The sequence below is a fragment of the Heptranchias perlo genome, chromosome 10 (genome assembly GCF_035084215.1).
Source record: "Heptranchias perlo isolate sHepPer1 chromosome 10, sHepPer1.hap1, whole genome shotgun sequence".
In the NCBI taxonomy this organism is placed as follows: Eukaryota; Metazoa; Chordata; class Chondrichthyes; order Hexanchiformes; family Hexanchidae; genus Heptranchias; species Heptranchias perlo.
The window spans coordinates 15,954,035-15,972,900 of record NC_090334.1 but is presented as its reverse complement, the minus strand read 5'-3'; the positions used below and the strand labels follow the sequence as shown (position 1 = coordinate 15,972,900).

The 18,866-nt window shown below is 44.6% G+C and overlaps 1 protein-coding gene across 1 annotated transcript in view; it reads left to right on the top strand.

Annotated features, from left to right (window-relative positions):
• Window positions 1–18,866, top strand: part of LOC137326768 (regulator of G-protein signaling 6-like) — a 104,270-nt gene that overhangs the window by 6,800 nt on the left and 78,604 nt on the right. Inside the window, exons 3-7 of the mRNA XM_067992162.1 lie at window positions 3,966–4,072; window positions 8,145–8,196; window positions 16,156–16,220; window positions 16,383–16,459; window positions 18,734–18,815. Of these exons, the coding sequence (XP_067848263.1) occupies window positions 3,966–4,072; window positions 8,145–8,196; window positions 16,156–16,220; window positions 16,383–16,459; window positions 18,734–18,815 (383 nt within the window). The remainder of the gene's footprint in view (window positions 1–3,965; window positions 4,073–8,144; window positions 8,197–16,155; window positions 16,221–16,382; window positions 16,460–18,733; window positions 18,816–18,866) is intronic.

Below are 18,866 nucleotides of genomic sequence, written 5' to 3'. Positions count from 1 at the left end.
TTTGTAACTTGCCCCGCGAGCATGATTGTCGGGGACCATCCTCGAGGGACCCCGTCTGCGGCTTCTTTCCACTGCTTTTCCCGCCCGGCAGCCGGCCAGTCTGTCAATTTGGCCGGCTGCCAGGCGGGAAACGGAAGAAAAAGATTATAATGAGGTCCTGCAGTTAAATTCGGCCGGTCCTCCGCACCCCCGGCCTTGCTGGATTTCCCCCGCACCCTTCCCGCCTCCCGTAAATATCGGGACCAAAGTGTTCCATTCCCTAGCACTGACATCCCTCAGCTTGATGAGTACAAAATTTACACAAAAAAAGAGGAAAATAAGGAGATGGGAGCTGAAATGAGTGAACCCTTAAGTTAGATTTTTGTAGGTTTGCTAACTGTTGGATATATTCTTGAACTTGTCAAGAGACATAGCCGGAAACAGCAGGCCAGTGAATGAAGCATGTGTGGCAGGGAAAGTCTTTGAGACAATTTTGAGAGATCAAGTGGGTGCCAGATTTAGAAAAAGGATAACTTGTTAAAGGATCATCAGCAAGGGGCCTGGAAAGAGGGTGTTGTGTTTAGCCAACCTTCTGGAGTTTTCAGAAACATTACTGTTAGGGTGGACAAGGGAAATGCAGTTATTATTATATACTTAGATATTTTGAAAGCCTTTAACAAGGTTCCACATCACAAATGAATGGTTAAGGTAAGCAGACATGGAAGAGGATGTAAAGTACTTTTGCTTGATAAAAGATTGGCTGGAAAACAGGAATCAAAGTATCCATAAATGAAAGGCTTTCAGGCTAAAAGGAGGTTATAATTGGGGCATCCCAAGAGTCAGACTCGGGATACGAGCAATTTTTTGTACCTCCTGGCCGATCTTCCATAGTGGTGTATGGTGAGTTGGACAATACACTGATTCACACTGACCCAGCATTACCACACGTTATTATATATGAGAAACTCTGAATGTCTGAAATGGAGAAGCTGGTTCCTGTGTGGGTGAAAGCCATTGGAAGATGGCATGGATGAGTTTATTGGTGGTGTTGTTTAATTTTGAAAATTGTTGAATCATTTAGGTGTTCAATATGTTACATATTTTACTTTTGGGGATATATAGTGGGGTGGATAAGAAATGAACATAGCTCCTGAAAGCATGTGCTCCAGTGTTGATCAGTACCTGTTTACACATCAGCTTTCCTATGAGGCTAAAGTTGGTGTGGAATTGTATCCTCACACTTCTGGACAGGATGAAGGAAAAATCTTCTGGTTTAATAGGTGATTACTCCCTTACTTCGTGCCTCCAATCTATCCCTACCGATCTCAACCTTCTTGTTTTTTTCTATTTTGTGGATACAGCTATGGTCAAAGTTTCTTCTTTTTCTCGTTCTTCTCTTTCTCATTCTAAGTTTCGAATACACTGCCCTATTCTAACTTCACTTTACATCCCCACTAAATTGAGTCAAGACTCATCACATAGTTTTGTATTCTAAGTTATTCATAGAATCATAGAAACATAGAAAATAGGAGCAAGAGTAGGCCATTCGGCCCTTCGGGCCTGCTTCATCATTCAAAGTGATCATGGCTGATCGTCTAACTCAGTACCCTGTTCCCACTTTTTCCCCATTTCCCTTGATCACTTTAACATTAAGAAATATATCTATCTCCTTTTTGAATATATTTAATGACTTGGCCTCCACTGCCTTTTGTGGTAGATAATTCCACAGGTTCACCACCCTCTGAGTGAAGAAATTTCTCCTCATCTCGGTTCTAAATGGCATACCCCGTATCCTGAGACTGTGACCCCTGGTTCTGGATTCCCCATTCATCGGGAACATCCTCCCTGTATCTAATCTGTCTAGTCCTGTTAGAATTTTATATGTTTCGACGAGATCACCTCTCATTCTTCTAAACTCTTAGCACCTCATAACTGTGGAATTCCTTACTCACCTTAGACTTCACTTCCTCCTGCACAAACCTTTTAAAAACAAATTTATATCACTTAATAGTCGCCTCCTGAATAATTCATCTTTTCTACTCCTTTCAACCTTGGTGGTATCCAGACTATGGGCCTTGGCCCATCACTTCGGTTTGTTAATAAAAGACTGACAGTTTGGATTGAAGTCCCCTCACAGCCAGTCAATGTAATCTTCAAACAGAGAGGAAACAAATAGGAAAATTACACAAAATTTGCTCTTGTGCTTAGGAAGAATTGTTCTCATCAAAACCTCACATATCTAGAATATCATAAGAACACAGGAACAGGAGTAGAGCATTCCATATCCTGAGCCTGTTCCGCCATTCAGTTAGATCATGGCTGATCTGTATTTTAACTCCATCTGTCCGCCTTGGTTCCATAATCCTTAATACCATTGCCTAACAAAAATCTATCAATCTCAGTTTTGAAATTTTTAATTGAACTAGCCTCAACAGCTTTTTGGGGAGAGAGTTCCAGATTTCCACTATCCTTTATGATAGAAGTGTTTCTTGATATCATCCCTGAATGGCCTAGCTCTAATTTTAAGGTTATGCCCCCTTGTTCTGGACTCCCCAGCAGAGGAAGTAGCTTCTCTCTATCAACCCTATCAAATCCTTTAATCATCTTAAACACCTCAATTAGATCACCTCTTAATCATCTTGAGCTCATCCAAAACTCTGCTGCCCGTATCCTAACTCGCACCAAGTCAGCAACACCTCGATTTTAAAATTCTTATCCTTATTTTCAAATCCTTCCATGGCCTCACCCCTCCCTATCTCTGTAACCTCCTCCAGCCCCATAAACCACCTAGATCTCTGCGCTCTTCCAATACTGGCCTCTTGCGCATCCCCGATATTCATCGCTCCACCATTGGCGGCCGTGCCTTCAGCTGCCTTGGTCCTAAGCTCTGGAATTGCCTCCTTACGCGTCTCCGCCTCTCTACCTCTCCTCCTTTAAGATGCTTCTTAAAACCTACCTCTTTGCTTTGATCAACTGTCCTAATACCTCCTTATGTGGCTCGGTGTCAAATTTTGTTTGCTAATGCTCCTGTGAAGGGCCTTGGGACATTTTATTGCATTAATGGAGCTATATAAATGCAAGTTGTTGTTGTTGTACTCAAGGAGGTACGAGCCTATTCTATGCAACCTGTCCTTATAATTTAACCCTTTTAGCCCCCCCCCCCCCCCCCCCCCCGGTATCATTCTGGTGAATCTGCGCTGCTCCCCCTCCAAGGCCAATATATCCTTCCTGTGGTACGGTGCCCAAAACTGAACACAGCACTCCAGATGGGGTCTAACCAGAGCTTTATATAACTGTAACATAACTTCCACCCCTTTGTATTCCAGCCCTCTTGAGATAAAGGCCAACATTCCATTAGCCTTTTAAATTATTTTTTGTACCTGTCCTCTAGTTTTTAGTGATTTCTGTACTTGGACCCCTAAATCCCTCTGCTCCTCCACGGTCCCTAGCTTCTCACCATTTAGAAAATACTCTGATCTATCTTTCTTAAGTCCAAAGTGGATGACCTCACATTTCTCCACATTTAACTCCATCTGCCACAGTTTTGCCCACTCACTTAATCTATCAATATCACATTGCAACTTTCTGCTTCCATCTACATTATTTACTGTGCCATCTGTCTTAATGTCATCAGCAAGCTTGGATATACGACTCTCTGTTACTTCATCCAAGTCATTTATAAATGTAATGAAAAGTTGAGGCTTCTGTACAGATCCCTGGGGGACGCCACTAGTCACATTCTGCCAATTGGAGTACACATATTGATCTGCAACTTTGAGTATTTTACTAAATTGCACTGGTGAGGGACATTCGGCAATAATCATAACAGACTTTGTTGAAGGAAGAAGCATAACAGTGGGATGCAGCAACAAGGAACCCTAAAAGCAAACAAGTGGGGGAGGGGGGGCAGGAGAAAGACGGTTTAAATGGAATCTATGATAATAGGAATATTATTCAAATTATATTTCCTTTTTTCCTATTCACAGGCGAAGCAATACACCTAGGGAGCCTCATCGCTGCTCAAGGATACCTGTTTCCTATCTCAGACCATGTGCTGACACTGAAGGATGATGGGACATTTTACAGGTTTCAGGTGAGTGACCGTACCTCCTTTTCCAGAATCAGAGAGCCCCTTTGCCTAAGTTACCTTGAACTGAAGGGTTCACTTGTCAAAGTGTGTTTAATACTGTGGCCCCGGAAATCCGCAGCTATTCCAGTGTTCTTCCACCATAACTTCGGTGGGAGTCCACCCGGACAACAGGGAAATAGGATAGGAGCCGGATACACTGGAAATTCCATTCGACCTGCCCCCGACAAGGCCAGTGGCAAACGTTAGAGTTCCTGCATCCTTGGCCTTTCAGTTGGTGGGAGCGGGAACAGCTGCTGGTGAGATCAAGCCATTAAGGGTCCAAGCTCTTGCCATGTCTGGGACCTCTGTAGAGGATTGGATTTTTTTATTTGAAAAGCGTTCTCGGCCTCATACAGTGGACTGCTGAGGCAATTTCTGGGTGTTTTCAGGGGAGGGCATGGTACCCTCTCCCCCACTGGCAGACCACCCTTCATGTGGACTTTCTGGCCTTTACAGTGTGCTGGGGGAGCTCTAGACGCCTCCCTTGTGGTGCAGGCACCTGTCACTGCCATGGAAATTAAGGGATCTCCCTCTTAACTTCACGGACTTTGGCAGGGTCAATAGCAAACCTTTCCCCCCCCCCCCTTAAACAGAGGGAGCAAAGAGGAAAATTCCCATAAAATGTGCTCTTAACAGAAACTGTATTCATCAGAGAGGCACATTTCCACAATGATTATTGACCAAAAACCTTGTATTGTAGTAAATAGTTCTTAAGTCCTTTGCTTTTAAGTAATATATATGAGTAACATTGTGAAGTGCAGTTACTTTATTGGCAGTTGATGTAAGCTACAAGACTGCATAAAATATTTGGGCTTTTGCTGGTTGGCAGATTTTCTTTCCTTCAATTCTACAACTGGGAATTGACTTGAAACATTAGATGGCTCCATTAACACTGGAGACCACAGCTCATGCTCAGCTCAGTCTCACACTAAATAAAGGCTATTAAAGATCATGAGAGAAAACTCCCATATGGCTTAGTGGGTATCTGCATCATTCAATATCATACAAGTCCAGATTGGATCTTCAGCCTTTACTGAGTTAGCTGACCTCAAACAGATAAGCAGTTAATGCATTCGCCAGAGAGTGTGTTTATTTTTAATTCAGTAACTAAGGTGAAGTGCCAAGGCCTACAGTGCTGGCCAAGGTTGAGAAGAGCAAAAAGGAAAAACAAGGTTAATCGGAATTTGGGATTAGCGGATGCCAAACTTGGGTTTTAAAATCCTGCGGGTTGTAGGAGGAAGGACAGATTGAGGGAGGTGAGGGGTTCCACAGTTTTGAGATCTGGGAAAGAATGAGTTAGAATAGAAGACTGTGCAAAGAGTCCTGATTTCAACCCAGTGAAGATTTGGAGAGGTGTTGCTATACATTTCCCTATATAGATTATAGGTGTTGCTGTACGAGTCTATACTTTTCCCTGTGTAAATTGTGTATGTTGCTACCTCAGTCCATACATTCCCAATGCATGAGTGCTCACATTTCTTCTTCATATTTTGTATGTATTGCCATATGGAGAATAAGTATTTCCCAGTATAGTGAGTGAGTTATGTAGATATACATCAATAGAAAGGGGTAAATTTTACAAATTGGCGCTCCCAACACAGGACTGTGCACAACGGGAGCACACATCAGGAACTTGGCACAATGTCCAGTGCATCATATTCTACAGCCTGCTTGATTTTCCACAGATTAAAATGAATCCAAAGTTTCACTTCAGGAGAGGATTCCTGTTGCAATGTAATATATAGTGACTTATAATATATACATTTATAGCACAGAAGGAGACCATTTAGCCCCTGGTGTCTGTGTCGAATCCTTGCTACAGCAATCTTCCCACGATAGTACTGCGTATTTTCTTGAACCTCAGAAACTCTGACCCCGATATTTACAGTGAGGGTGTGGGGGAGGCTGAAAACGGCCGAAGAACACAGCAAGGCCGGGGATGTGGAGGCCCTGCCGAACTTAACGGCAGGACCTCATTCACATCTTGTAGCTCTGCCTCCTGCCTGGCAGCCGGCCAAATGGACAGCCTGGCCGGTGGGCGGGATGGAACACCAGCAGCAGGAGGCCGCAGCTGGGGACTCTTGGGGACAGTCCCTGGCAATTGGGAGGGGGGAGAGGCCTGCGATCGGGAGTTGGGGAAGATCAGCAATCAGGGCTGGGGGAGGCCAAAGGCTTCCTTGAGGGGGTTGGAGGGAGCATTCCTGCTCCTTTGGCCCACAAGGAGTGATGAAAGAGGGACTTGCCTGGTGGAGGCGGCAGCTCCCGCCTCCCTTTCACTGCCAGGTTTTCTGACCCCTGGCAAACCCACACAGCAGCAGTGAATTTCAATTTGGGCTCCCAATTCCACTGTGGGAGCCCGATTTAAATATGTTAATTAAGCGCCCCACCTCTCCACAGCGGGTTACTCAGACGGGATACCCACCGCCGTAAAAAAGGCAACGGACACGTGCTTAGCGGGTTGGGGTCGTGTTCCGCGCATTTCACTTTATAACCGTACTCCCCCACCCTGCCCAGACCCTCTCCTGCCATGGTGGGGGATGGTCAATAGCGAAGCCTTAGAAGACAAAAGGACAGGGGAAATCTTAGCAGAAACACAAGCCAGGGCTTCCATTTTAAAAGTTCCAGTGCCTTGTTTTAGCTAAAGGTCATATGAAAGGATGGAATACTCTTCACTTGCCTGGATGAGTGCAGCTCCAACAACACTCAAGAAGCTCAACACCATCCAGGACAAAGCAGCCCGCTTGATTGGCACCCCATCCACCACCCTAAACATTCACTCCCTTCACCACCGGCGCACAGTGGCTGCAGTGTGTGCCATCCACAGGATGCACTGCAGCAACTCGCCAAGGCTTCTTCGACAGCACCTCCCAAACCCGCGACCTCTACCACCTAGAAGGACTAGAGCAGCAGGCACATGGGAACAACACCACCTGCACGTTCCCCTCCAAGTCACACACCATCCCGACTTGGAAATATATCGCCGTTCCTTCATCGTCGCTGGGTCAAAATCCTGGAACTCCCTTCCTAACAGCACTGTGGGAGAACCTTCAACACACGGACTGCAGCGGTTCATGGGCAATTAGGGATGGGCAATAAATGCCGGCCTCGCCAGCGACGCCCACATCCCATGAACGAATAAATTTTTAAAAATGAAGTAAGGCCACACTCCTAGTACAGAGTATTTCTTGATGGGAGCACGGAACAGAAAACCAGCAGTGCATTGTGTCTGGTGCGCTGGTGTCTGTGTCTGGCTCAGCGATCCATACTCCCATCTTTCTCTGACAAACTGCTGCTGAGGTCAATTTTAGCACCTCCCCCGCTTCACTGCTGATCCGTCAGCACAAACTAGAGGTCAAATGTCATTAAAAAAAACATGGAAATGAGTTATAAGCCCGCAACCCCATCTAATAATTCAGTTGACACAAACCACAAAAATGATATTCAACAACAACCACAACAACTTGCGTTTATATGGAGCCTTTAACATATACCATTACTGGATGTCGGACGAGCAGCGTGGCAAATTAAAGGTAGTGGAGGGGTCGAGAGAGGCGGTGGTGAGGTGGAGCTGGGTGGCATCAGCGTACATGTGGAACCTGACGTCGTGTTTTCGGATGATGTCACTGAGGGGCAGCATGTAGATGAGAGATAGGAGGGGGGGCCAAGATTAGATCCTGGGGGGACTCCAGAGGTAATGGTGCAGGAGTGGGAAGAGAAGCCATTGCAGGTGATTCTCTCACTACGACTGGATAGATCTGACCTAAAGTGAAAAATAAACCAAGCACTGAAAACTCAGTAGTCTAACACAGTTGAAGCTTGTCTATTTTGTACTTCCTGGCATTTGTTTCCTATGGATATCAGAACTATAGTGCGATGTAAATAGTTACCTGAAGCAACAACAAACTCAAAAGAAAAGCTATTCTCCACTATTCTGTAGACTTAGCCCCATCGAAGGGAGGAGTGAGCTGTGTGTATCTACCCGTGTGTCTTTAATGTCGTCAGATTAATTGCAGTAACAAATAAATCTTCATTATAGGCTCCATACTTTTGGCCATCGAACTGCTGGGAGCCAGAAAACACAGACTATGGTAAGTGCGTCTCTCATTTCATTTACTTCAGTGCTGCAAAAAATTAACACGTCAGTCAGATAATTCCATGTACATTGAACGGCCAGCTACGCAAGCAGAAACAGAATGAAAATAGCGCAGTTACATTATATTCCATTGTTCAGCCAGGAAAAATATTAATCAAGTCATTCATCTTGTACAGTTTGCTTTGCCAGTTTGTTTCCTTTCTGCTGGAAAAAAGTGCAAATACAGTGCAACATACCGCCCCCTCCCAATAGTTCCAGGTCTTCATGAATTGAGTTTGATGGTTTTCTGTGTGCCAAGGTGCACGAATAATCATTCATTCTTTCTATTTGATAACAATTAATCATCGGATATATTTTTGGAGACTGCTTCCGCAGCGCAGAAAATCAATTGATAGGAGCACAGATCAGAGGAATGGGTTGGAAGGTCAGCTCACCTGATTCACAGCAATCCAAATTTTCCAGTTATTGAAATGAAATTAATAACCAGAAAATCAGAATCATCACAAACTGGAAATGTTAACTTCTGCTCGAATTCGTCGACCCACAGTCCCAGCAAGTGAGACTTCACTCCACAAGTCACCAAAAATGTATTCTCTAAGGTCAATGTTTAATACAATTTAAGCTCAGGTCAGTCTGATGGAAATTTAACAAAGTAGGAATGAGGAGGTTCGTAGATAATTCAGCAATTATTGTTATAATTGTGATTTTTAATATTATTTGGCTTCCAGTAACTTCCTATCAATATCAGTGATGATACAGTCGATAATTAATTTGTATTGTTTGGACCTAATACCCTCGCATAAAGAACAGGCCGACTTTAACGTTATTAAGACATGATTTTCTTTAAAAAAGACATTATTGGTGAATTTTGTGCCCAATAAGATGGGGGATGTTAGAATTGGGAAACGGAACACTTTGATATTTTGTGCAGGTAATGTCAATGTCAAGCACTCCTAAGTTGGCTATAGCACCATTTGATGCAAAATAAGATTACATTTACATAATACTGTAGCATCGGTGTAAAGCGGTTTTGGTTCACATGGACATTTAATATTATAGTGTAAATCCAGAGTCAGGGCCTGACCTAACTCCAGAGCAAAGCAAAGTGCGATTTCCTTCCCCAGGATGTCTCAGTCCGCTTCACTCCAGAGTCAGCTCGGGCCTTGATTCCAGATTTACACAACATTTTTAGCTTACAGTCACAGTTTAAATGAAACTTAAAACCCCCTCTGTTCTGTACCAATAATGTACCTTAATCTCAAGCGCACAAGACCACCACTCACCTGTGTGATAGTTTAGAATTTTCGAGGTCACGGAAATGAAAAAGAACTATTTTCAAAAAAGGTGCAATGTCGCAAAAGTATTTTTGCCAAATTTGAAGACTGACAATGTGACACTTGAATTCCCCTATTGACTATCTTAACAACTGAAATTTGAAAGGTCCTCCCTGTTGATCAAGATCTAGGGCCTAGAAATCATATCACACCCAGAGACTGGAATGCAGGAGGCATGACGCTCACTGCCCATGCCAGTCAATGGCAATACAGGCAGCACGCAATATTCGTGCTGCCTGCTAATTCTAATGATCCGTGTGTGCAGCCAGTGCTACCTGCGCTGTTCATTGGCTGCATGCATACTGGGGGGACTGGAAGCCCTCCAGGCATCTACTCAGGAGTGGGAAGAGATTGCTGAGCACATCAATACCAGGAACATTGCACTAAGGACATGGCGGCAATGCAGGAAAAAATTCAGTGATCTAACTGGAGTTGTTACAGTCGGAAGATTGCTCTGATACTTCCTGATCACAGCTGCACGGCTCACAGCTTTATTAATTATAACACTGACAGCGCTCACAACACTGCCCTCACCCTGCACTGCCCAGCAATCACTACAGCACACTTCACTAAACCGCGTTCTCCTCAACCTCACACACTCGCCACTATTACAACCCCCACTTTTCCACAACTCACAACTCACCTCTCACACACACAGACTATCAGCTGTTCCACCAAGACAGCCACACTCTCCAAACGCCTTATGAGACTCTCGCTAACACACTTCCCTCTTTCTTGCAGGAGAAGGTCGCACACAACACCAGGTAACAGGCTGCCACCGGAGATCAGCCGGGTGCCTGCACACCTTCTCCCCCTTTGAAGAGCACATCTTATCCATCATGGCAGAGCAGAGGCCGTGTCCACTGGTGACACTGGAGTAGATGCAGCTGAGGGTTTCCTTACACCTAATCCTCTTAGTCTTTTCTCAGTTCTCCCTCAACCCCACACTCTGCATGACAGCCTGCAGAAGCTTTCAACACTCACTTCTTTCTCTCTGCTCTCCCTCACACCACAATCTAACCCTTATCTCTTTCATATCAGCTGCTGAGAATGCCAACGCCCCTCAGCCAGTGGAGGAAGAGGCGTGCAGTGTATAGCAGAAGAGGCACCGTCACTCGATCTGACTGTTACAAGCATCATCTCAGATACTGACACCACACGGACCTTGGAGGCTAAGTTAGAGGATGGATCTGCACGTGATGACTCACTGGGCACAAGTGCACAGGAGTTAGGGCAGGGGACAGGACACCACAGATTTCAGCTCACTGGAAACCAAGGTTGCATCCTAATTCTGCTGCCGAGGACTCAGGCACTGACTTCGAGGGCCCAGGCCACCCAAGAAGGCTCATGGACCTACACCGGGAAATGCTAGGTGCACTGGGCAGCCTGCCAGACAACCAAGTTTGCGCACAATGTTGTGGAGGATGGAGGAGTCCAGCTCCAACTTGTCTGAAAGCTTTGCACAGAACACGGAGACCATTCCGTCTAGCATGGACCGAGTGGTCAGCGCCGCAGTGGAACCCACCATGTTGGAGCGTCTTATGACAGATTCCACAGGCTGCTGGCATGGAAGCTCAGCTGACTGCCATCTTGGATTTGGGACCACTGTTTGAAGGGGCTTCCAGGACATCACATCACTGCTGCACTCTAGTCTCCAGCAAACCCCTGGGAGTGCTGAGGCAGCCCTCCAGGAGAGAGGCCTTGGCTCCATGGAAAGGGCACTCCGCCAGCACCCTTGCTGGAGCCACTCAAATAGCCGGTCCAGACTGCTGCAGCCCACGTCGAGATGCTGCAGTCTGTAGCCAGGCCCTCTAGGCCCAGAGGTGCTCGAGCTCGTTCTCCACAGACATCTGAAGTGTCCTCAGTGGAATCTCAGCAGCATTCCACCTCCCAAGCTGTAGCCAGTGGGGAAGCACTTTATAGGAGCGCCGGGATAGGAGAAAGATCACACAAAACTGGCACTAAGGGCTTGTAGAAGGGCGAGTAGTGTTTTGCTTGGACAATGCTGACATGATTTGTTTGATAAATTTGTTTTTTGTTCTGGATTTGGTGTTGATGTTTATCTTTGTAGTGAAGTGAGGGTAAGACCCATATGTCTGGAGTGAAGGTGGTAGTTGTAAGAAGAGTGGGAAGGATTGTGGGACTGTTAGTGACTAATGAATGGGAGAGCCGACTTAGATGAAGAAGCTGTCCTGGATAAACTTGTCTCTCAGAGCTCGGGCAGATAGGAGCTCTAGTGGTCGCTGCCTCTCCTCCCTTTCCTGCTGCTCCTCCTGTACTTGTTGCAGCCCAGGTGGTGGTAAGGGCTGGTCCCTCATGATGGCAAAGTTGTGGAGCATGCAGCAGATGACCACAAATCTGCTCAGGGCTGCACTGCAAAGCTCCTCCGGAACGGTCCAGGCAGTGGAAACATTGCTTGAGCACCCCAATTGTTTGCTCGATCGTGTTCCTTGTGCCAGCATGGCTCTCATTGTTCTGCAGCTGTGCCCAGGTTCCTGACAGGAGTTATGAGCCATGTCTGCAGGGGGTAGCCCTTGTCGCCCAATCGCCAACCAGTGACTTGTCGGCCTAGTTAGAATAATGGCAGCGCGGAGGACTGGAGCAGGGTGAATGAGTTATGACTGCTGCCTGGATAGGTGGCACAGATCTCCACGATGTGCTGCCTGTGTTTGCAAACCAGCTATACGTTGATGGAGTGAAATCCCTTTCGATTGATGAAGATGCCAGGCTGGCGACAGGGAACTTGCAAGGCAAGGTGTGAGCAGTCAATGGCACCTTGGACACTGGGGAAGCCTGCAATGTGTGTAAAACCTAGTGCTCTCTTGTCCTGCTTCACTCTGTCAATAGGGAAGGAAATGTAGGTGTTCCCTCCTGCTCTAGAGAGCCTCGGTGATACATCGGTATACTGTGAGCTGGGAGATGTTGCTGATGTCACCTGTTTCAGCCTGAAAGGAGCCCATGGCATAAAAGTTGAGAGCCACGGCGATCTTGACAGTCACAGGCCTGGTTCGAGGCTCGAGTTGTGGCTGCAGCTGGTGACATAACTCAGTGACAGCCTCCTTGGTGAAGCAAAGGCTCCTCACACATTGCTCCTCTGTACAATTGAGGTAGGAAGTGCTCCTGGAAGATTCTCTGTGGATATGGCCTCCTGTTCCCTGCCCCGCTCCTCCGCTTCCTCCTCCCTGTTCTGGGAACTGCTCCTGCTCTGTGGTTTCTTCCTTGCTGCTCCCCCTCATTCTCCAGTTCCAAAAGCAGTCCTATAAGACTACCCATGTCTGCAGGCGGATTATTTGTGAGGCAAAGAGCAACAGCCGTGCTACGCCAGCAAAACCTCTCACTCTACAAAGTGAACATTCCCAAGAGCTACAACACACCAAAAAACACCTAGAAGTCAAGCAGTAGCCTGAAATATTAAGCCAGCAACTAACCTGTAAGTACTGCATGATCCCTTTAAATAGTGTAGTAGCCTTTATGCCAGTTAATGCCACATTGTGCTGGGGTGATCTAAGATGGGAAACAGATCCTGCTAGAAGTCCAGGACTCTAATATTATTCTTGACATAGAATGTTACCAGCAGGTGTCTCTGCCGTCAGTGTGATCGCCTATGGTGGACAGCGCACTTCCGGTTGGAACTGTGCGCGCTCTACCTGCCCGCCATATTGGGAACCTAGTAGGCCCCATTTCGCCTGGAAAAAGGGCTGAATTTCTAGGCCCTGACGCCTACATCCTCTGCAGATGTCACATATCTAGTTGAACAGCTTACTAGGTATACCTTAAGAGACCAGTTTCTCAATGAGCCGGCGGTGTTGAAACCTTTTGAATATAATAAAAATGTCAAAGGCTACTGCTGTAACTACATGACGGACATCAAGAGACTGTCCCCATTTCTAGACCATTAAATTGAGAATATTGGCCGATTTTAATCTCCAACAAAATGGGCAGACCAGATTGCAGGGTCCTGCAATTGAAATGTTGCAACAGCTTGTGATTCACAATGCTTTCCATGAGCAGGTTTCTCATGAGCACAGCCCCAAATCTTACCATGCAACACACTGGCCAATGCACTGCACTCAGGCACCATCTCACCCCTTACCATGCAACACACTGGCCAATGCACTGCACTCAGGCACCATCTCACCCCTTACCATGCAACACACTGGCCAATGCACTGCACTCAGGCACCATCTCACCCCTTACCATGCAACACACTGGCCAATGCACTGCACTCAGGCACCATCTCACCCCTTACTATTTACTTCCAGATTATGTGACCTCGTGTAAGGAAAAAAATTGAAGCTGCTCATTTTCAATATTAAATTTTGGGCTATCTTCATTAATGAGAGGATGTGTAGGCCTGGCTATAAACTATAAGACAGACCTTTAAGCTTCAACTAATTTTTTGCTTGAAAGAAACAAGCTATTGAGCGCAAATTATTATTTTTTTGTTTAATAGCATGATAAATTAAACTATCTTGATCCTTTTTTGTGCCATTCATTTCTGTACCCTATTAAACCCACCCGTCCCCCAAAACGTAAATATTAACCAAAATCGCAGCTTCCACTCTTAAGAAAGCTGTTACTCTTTTTCGTGTTTTACATTGCAGGCCTTAGAAGTTGACACATTGCATAGATAAGACATAAATGTATTTGAAATTATTTTGTTTTGCATTAAAATGCATGGAAATTTATAGAAGTCAATCTAACCAAGCCTGTAGCTCTGTTTTAAAAGTAACTATAAATCATGACAGCTTTTCCAATCACAATCATGTACCTCATTCTTCAGATAAAAATTTGCTTTAACAGGACAATACATTTGAGAAACAATTGCTCATGTTTGTGAGGATTAACATCCCATCTGAGGGAGAGCCAGACTAGTACTGAATTTCTTTCTTCTGAGCCACTTACCCTTCAATGTAGAGCATGTACTTCCCTCACATCTCCCTCAGATTTTTGTAGACCCTGCCCAGGTCCTGTGTCTTTGCTGCCAAGAAGACAATTTGTGGGTGACCTCTTTCAGACTCTTTCCAATGGCCTCTTTAGCCAGCTGCCAAGAACTGCACAATCGTAACCTAGCGATAAACCCCCATCCACCCCACCGCCCGTCCCATCCAATTTTCTCTCCCCTGTATGTGGAGATGCCGGTGACGGACTGGGGTGGACAAATGTAAGGAATTTTACAACACCAGGTTATAGTCCAACAATTTTATTTTAAAATCACAAGCTTTCGGAGATTATCCCCTTCGTCACTCACCTGACGAAGGGGATAATCTCCGAAAGCTTCTGATTTTAAAATAAAATTGTTGGACTATAACCTGATGTTGTAAGATTCCTTACATTTGTCTCCCCTGTAGGGAGAAATCATAGCCAACGCTTTTAAGTAACAAGCGTTTCATGATAGCTTATCAAACAGGTGCACCAGTAGCTTCATTGCTCTTTCAAAATACCTCACCTTTTTCCGAAACAAGGCCTTGTCTATATCTCATCTTTAACCTCAGGAAGTCTGCTCTTTAGTGAGCATCCCTATTTCTAAGCTTTCTTTCCTGGTCGTTAGTTGATGACAATAAATTAATTTCCCCGTCAAGGTTGACTTATCTGCTGACTGCATTGATTGGGGATTTCCCTAATACATATGTTGAGGATTTCTTTTGGAGGAAGCCCATGAATTGTGTGGAGGTACGGCATATCCACCTGTTACCTGCTGGTCAGTGGATCCCGCTGCACGAGTTCCAATTGGATCCATGCAGGTGCATGAAGACAGTGGTGTTCCCAGTTCTAGCATCATCTATCATTCTACTGAAGGTCAAGCAATCCCCATATCGAACCTATCCTAGATTTCACATTCTGGTGAAATAGTACACTGCCCTATTTGGACATTGCTGGGCTCATTTTCTTCCTCAATTCTACCAGATTGTCTGTTTTTTGTAGCCTATGCAGAAACCTCTCAGGATCTAACTGGCACCTCACCCAGAGCCAGTCAGAACTTAATCTCAGAAAACATTGCCTCTTTGGATATTGACCAATTCTGACTTCTGTTTAGACATGAAGTGTTGGGTTAACCCCTTCTGGTCCATGCACAGTCATCAACTCCAATTTATCCTATACAAATAGCCAGAACAACATCAGCCTCTGAATGTTTGGTCTACTTAACCAAAGTGAAGGGGCACATCTTTGTACTTGAATCACAATCAATTCTACTCTAGCATCCTGCAACGAATCCTTATGCCACCCACTCCCTATGCATTCTCACACCTCCCGCACTCTTAGCTGGGTCTCCTGCCACAGAGCCATATCACATCTGAGCCCTTTAAATGGTGCAGGATCCTCTTCACTTTCAGTGGGGTAACCAGTCTTCTGACATTGTCACACACTTGATGTCAGGTGCTATAAAGTTATTTTGCAGACTTATGCAGTTTGTCAGGAATTGAACTATCTCACAAATGAATTGCAGTATCTTATCATTGGTACTAGTGGATGGGGAAGGAGCAGAACAGCCATGATGTGCTTTTTGTCATTGATATTGGTGAAGTGAAAAAACTTTGAATTGAAATTATGTTTAGAAAGGAAAAGGTTTAGTTATTTTAACAGTGTAGTTAATTATTTGATCTTTTTTACAATCATAGCCATCTACCTGTGCAAGCGGACAATGCAGAATAAAGCAAGACTGGAACTTGCAGATTATGAAGCCGTAGGTATACCGATTTTATAATCAGCAGCGTACTATTGTAATACCACACAGTCATTTTGAAAACTACAGCATGGATTCCAGTCAGTGCTTGCACTAACATATATCAGTAATAAAAAACAGAAACCTGTTTTCTGTTTTAACACAAGACTATTCATTCTGCAGGAAAACTTGGCCAGGTTGCAAAGAGCATTTGCAAGAAAGTGGGAGTTCATCTTTATGCAAGCAGAGGCCCAAGTAAAGTACGTAACTAACAACTTTATCAATGTATAAAATGAGAAACCATTAGGAATTAACGGGACATTTTTGTATATGTATATGCGAGCTGATCTCCCATGGTGCTGCTCATATATGATCTGGGTCTGGAGCATGATTGTAATACTAACCTGGCCTGTGCTCAGAAATTCCCTGTGGGGAATTGCTCTAAATACGTCCTGAAGTCAATTAGTGTCTAATTTGTTCTTTTGCTCCAAGTCTCTCTAGATTGGCAGGTGCTTAACTCCTCTCCTCATTATCCCAAGGTCATAAAAAATGAGATAACAGGGATTCCTGCCTTTGCAGCAGAAGCAGCAGAAATGAGATTTGATATTTTTGGGCTTACTACAATTATCCTTGTTAAAAAAGCACATTATTTTTGCTTCTACATGGTGGGTCCTCTGTGTCCCACTTTCAACTGTTTAGAGAGAGGAGAAGTCACCAGGCAGACTTTGTATGCCTTCTAGTACCTGCCCTTTCAACCAGAAATTGCTGCATGCCACAAGGAGAATCTAAAGAGAGAGAAAGAGAAAAGTTAATTGAGACAATGCCCCACCACAATCCAAATCATAGTTGAATAATTTACATAATGCAGGCACAAGCAGCATCTTAGCCACTGTTAGCACTGAGGTTATGATTGCATAACAATTTTAGGAAGCTAGTTCAGTGGTAGCACTCTCACTTCTGAGCCAGAAGGTTGTGAGTTCGAGCCCCACTCCAGAGACATGTGCACGCACTCTCAGCTGACACTCCAGTGCAGTACTGAGGGAGTGCTGCACTGTCAGAGATGCCATCTTTAGGATGAGATGTTAAACCCGTCTACTCTATCAAGCGAGCATAAAAGATCCTACGACACTATTCGAAGAAGAGCAGAGGAGTTTTCCCAGTGTCCTGACCAATATTTATCTCTCAAGAAACATCACTAAAACAGTTTAATTGGTCATTTATCTCATTGCTGTTTGTGGGGCCTTACTGTGCGCAAATTGTCTGCTGCGTTTCCTACATTACAACAATGACTACACTTCAAAAGTATTTTGTTGGCTGTAAAGCACTTTGGGACATCCTGAGGTTGTGAAAGGCGTGATATAAAGCAAGTTCGTTCTTTCTTCTGACCCAGTATCCATTGTGTCAGGTTAAAATACCTGATTTCAGATTCCATTGGAATCAAATGTGCAAAACATTTTTGCAGCATTTAAATTTATCCACAACGACATGGAAAGTGGTTGTTTATAGTCTTCAATTGCAGCCTAATTAGTCCAACATAGGCAGAATGTTTTGTTGTAATGCTGTATGTATTAAAAGAGAAGATTGATGTAGTTGTTTAGTGTGATTACCTTTGGGAAATTCCATTTTGAACCTGCGGGGGTGAAATTGGACGTGGCGGGGACGCAAAACAGGCGGAATCGCATTGGCCGACCATTATACAACACGCCTGATATTCAGTTCCAGCGTAGCCAATGGCAGTACACAGGAGGAAAATCCACACTATGCTCTCTAATGAGGGCTAGACCCAAGCTTTCAATGTAAGCAGGATTCCCAACATCTCCTCTCTTCACATCCTTCTAAACTCCATTTTTAGGCCTTGCTCCATATTGGAGCCACCACTAGATTCCACTCTCCCACAGATGGTGTTTGAGTAGAGGAGCTCCATTTGGTATGTATGTTCATAATAGGGATCAAAGAGAAAATGCATTAATCTTCCCTGGAAGCTAAGTTGAAACACAGGCTTGCCACCCATCTGATTTTGGACTGAAAAGTCTGGTTTTAACGGCCTAGCAATATTTTTTTTTTAAATGTAGTCTTATCATTAGTTAAGGATTGCAATGAATTTTCATTATTAGCAAAGCAATCATCAGAACTCAAGCCATTACCCATTGCCCTGCCTTGTGCCAACTCTGCCCCTATTCAATTTTGGACTTGGCAATAATTGGCAGCCCTGCTGCGAGAAGGAAGAGGGATTCTCTTCTCTGATTTAGTAAATTAGCTAATTTGGTGACTGCCAGTTGAAAAGGACTGAAGAGCGATGGAATTGGTGGTTCTTTGTAGAGCACAGAAAGGGGGTGGATTACATGGTACATGTTCTAAGGCCATGCAGACTTCTTATCATTGCTCATCACATATAGAGAAGCATTTCACTTATAAAAAAGAGGCGCTATTGCAGCTTAAGAGACTGTTATTTTTGCATGATTTAGGTACAACTGAAAAGTAACAATCCTGTAAATACAGTGCTTCCTTTGGAAGTTAATATCATTTTCTTTTAGAATTGACAGGAAAAAGGACAAAACGGAACGGAAGATCCTGGACAGTCAAGAAAGAGCATTTTGGGATGTCCATCGACCCGTTGTGAGTATAATTAAACTTTACCATAAGCCCTTATTTGTTTGGTGTAGTTAT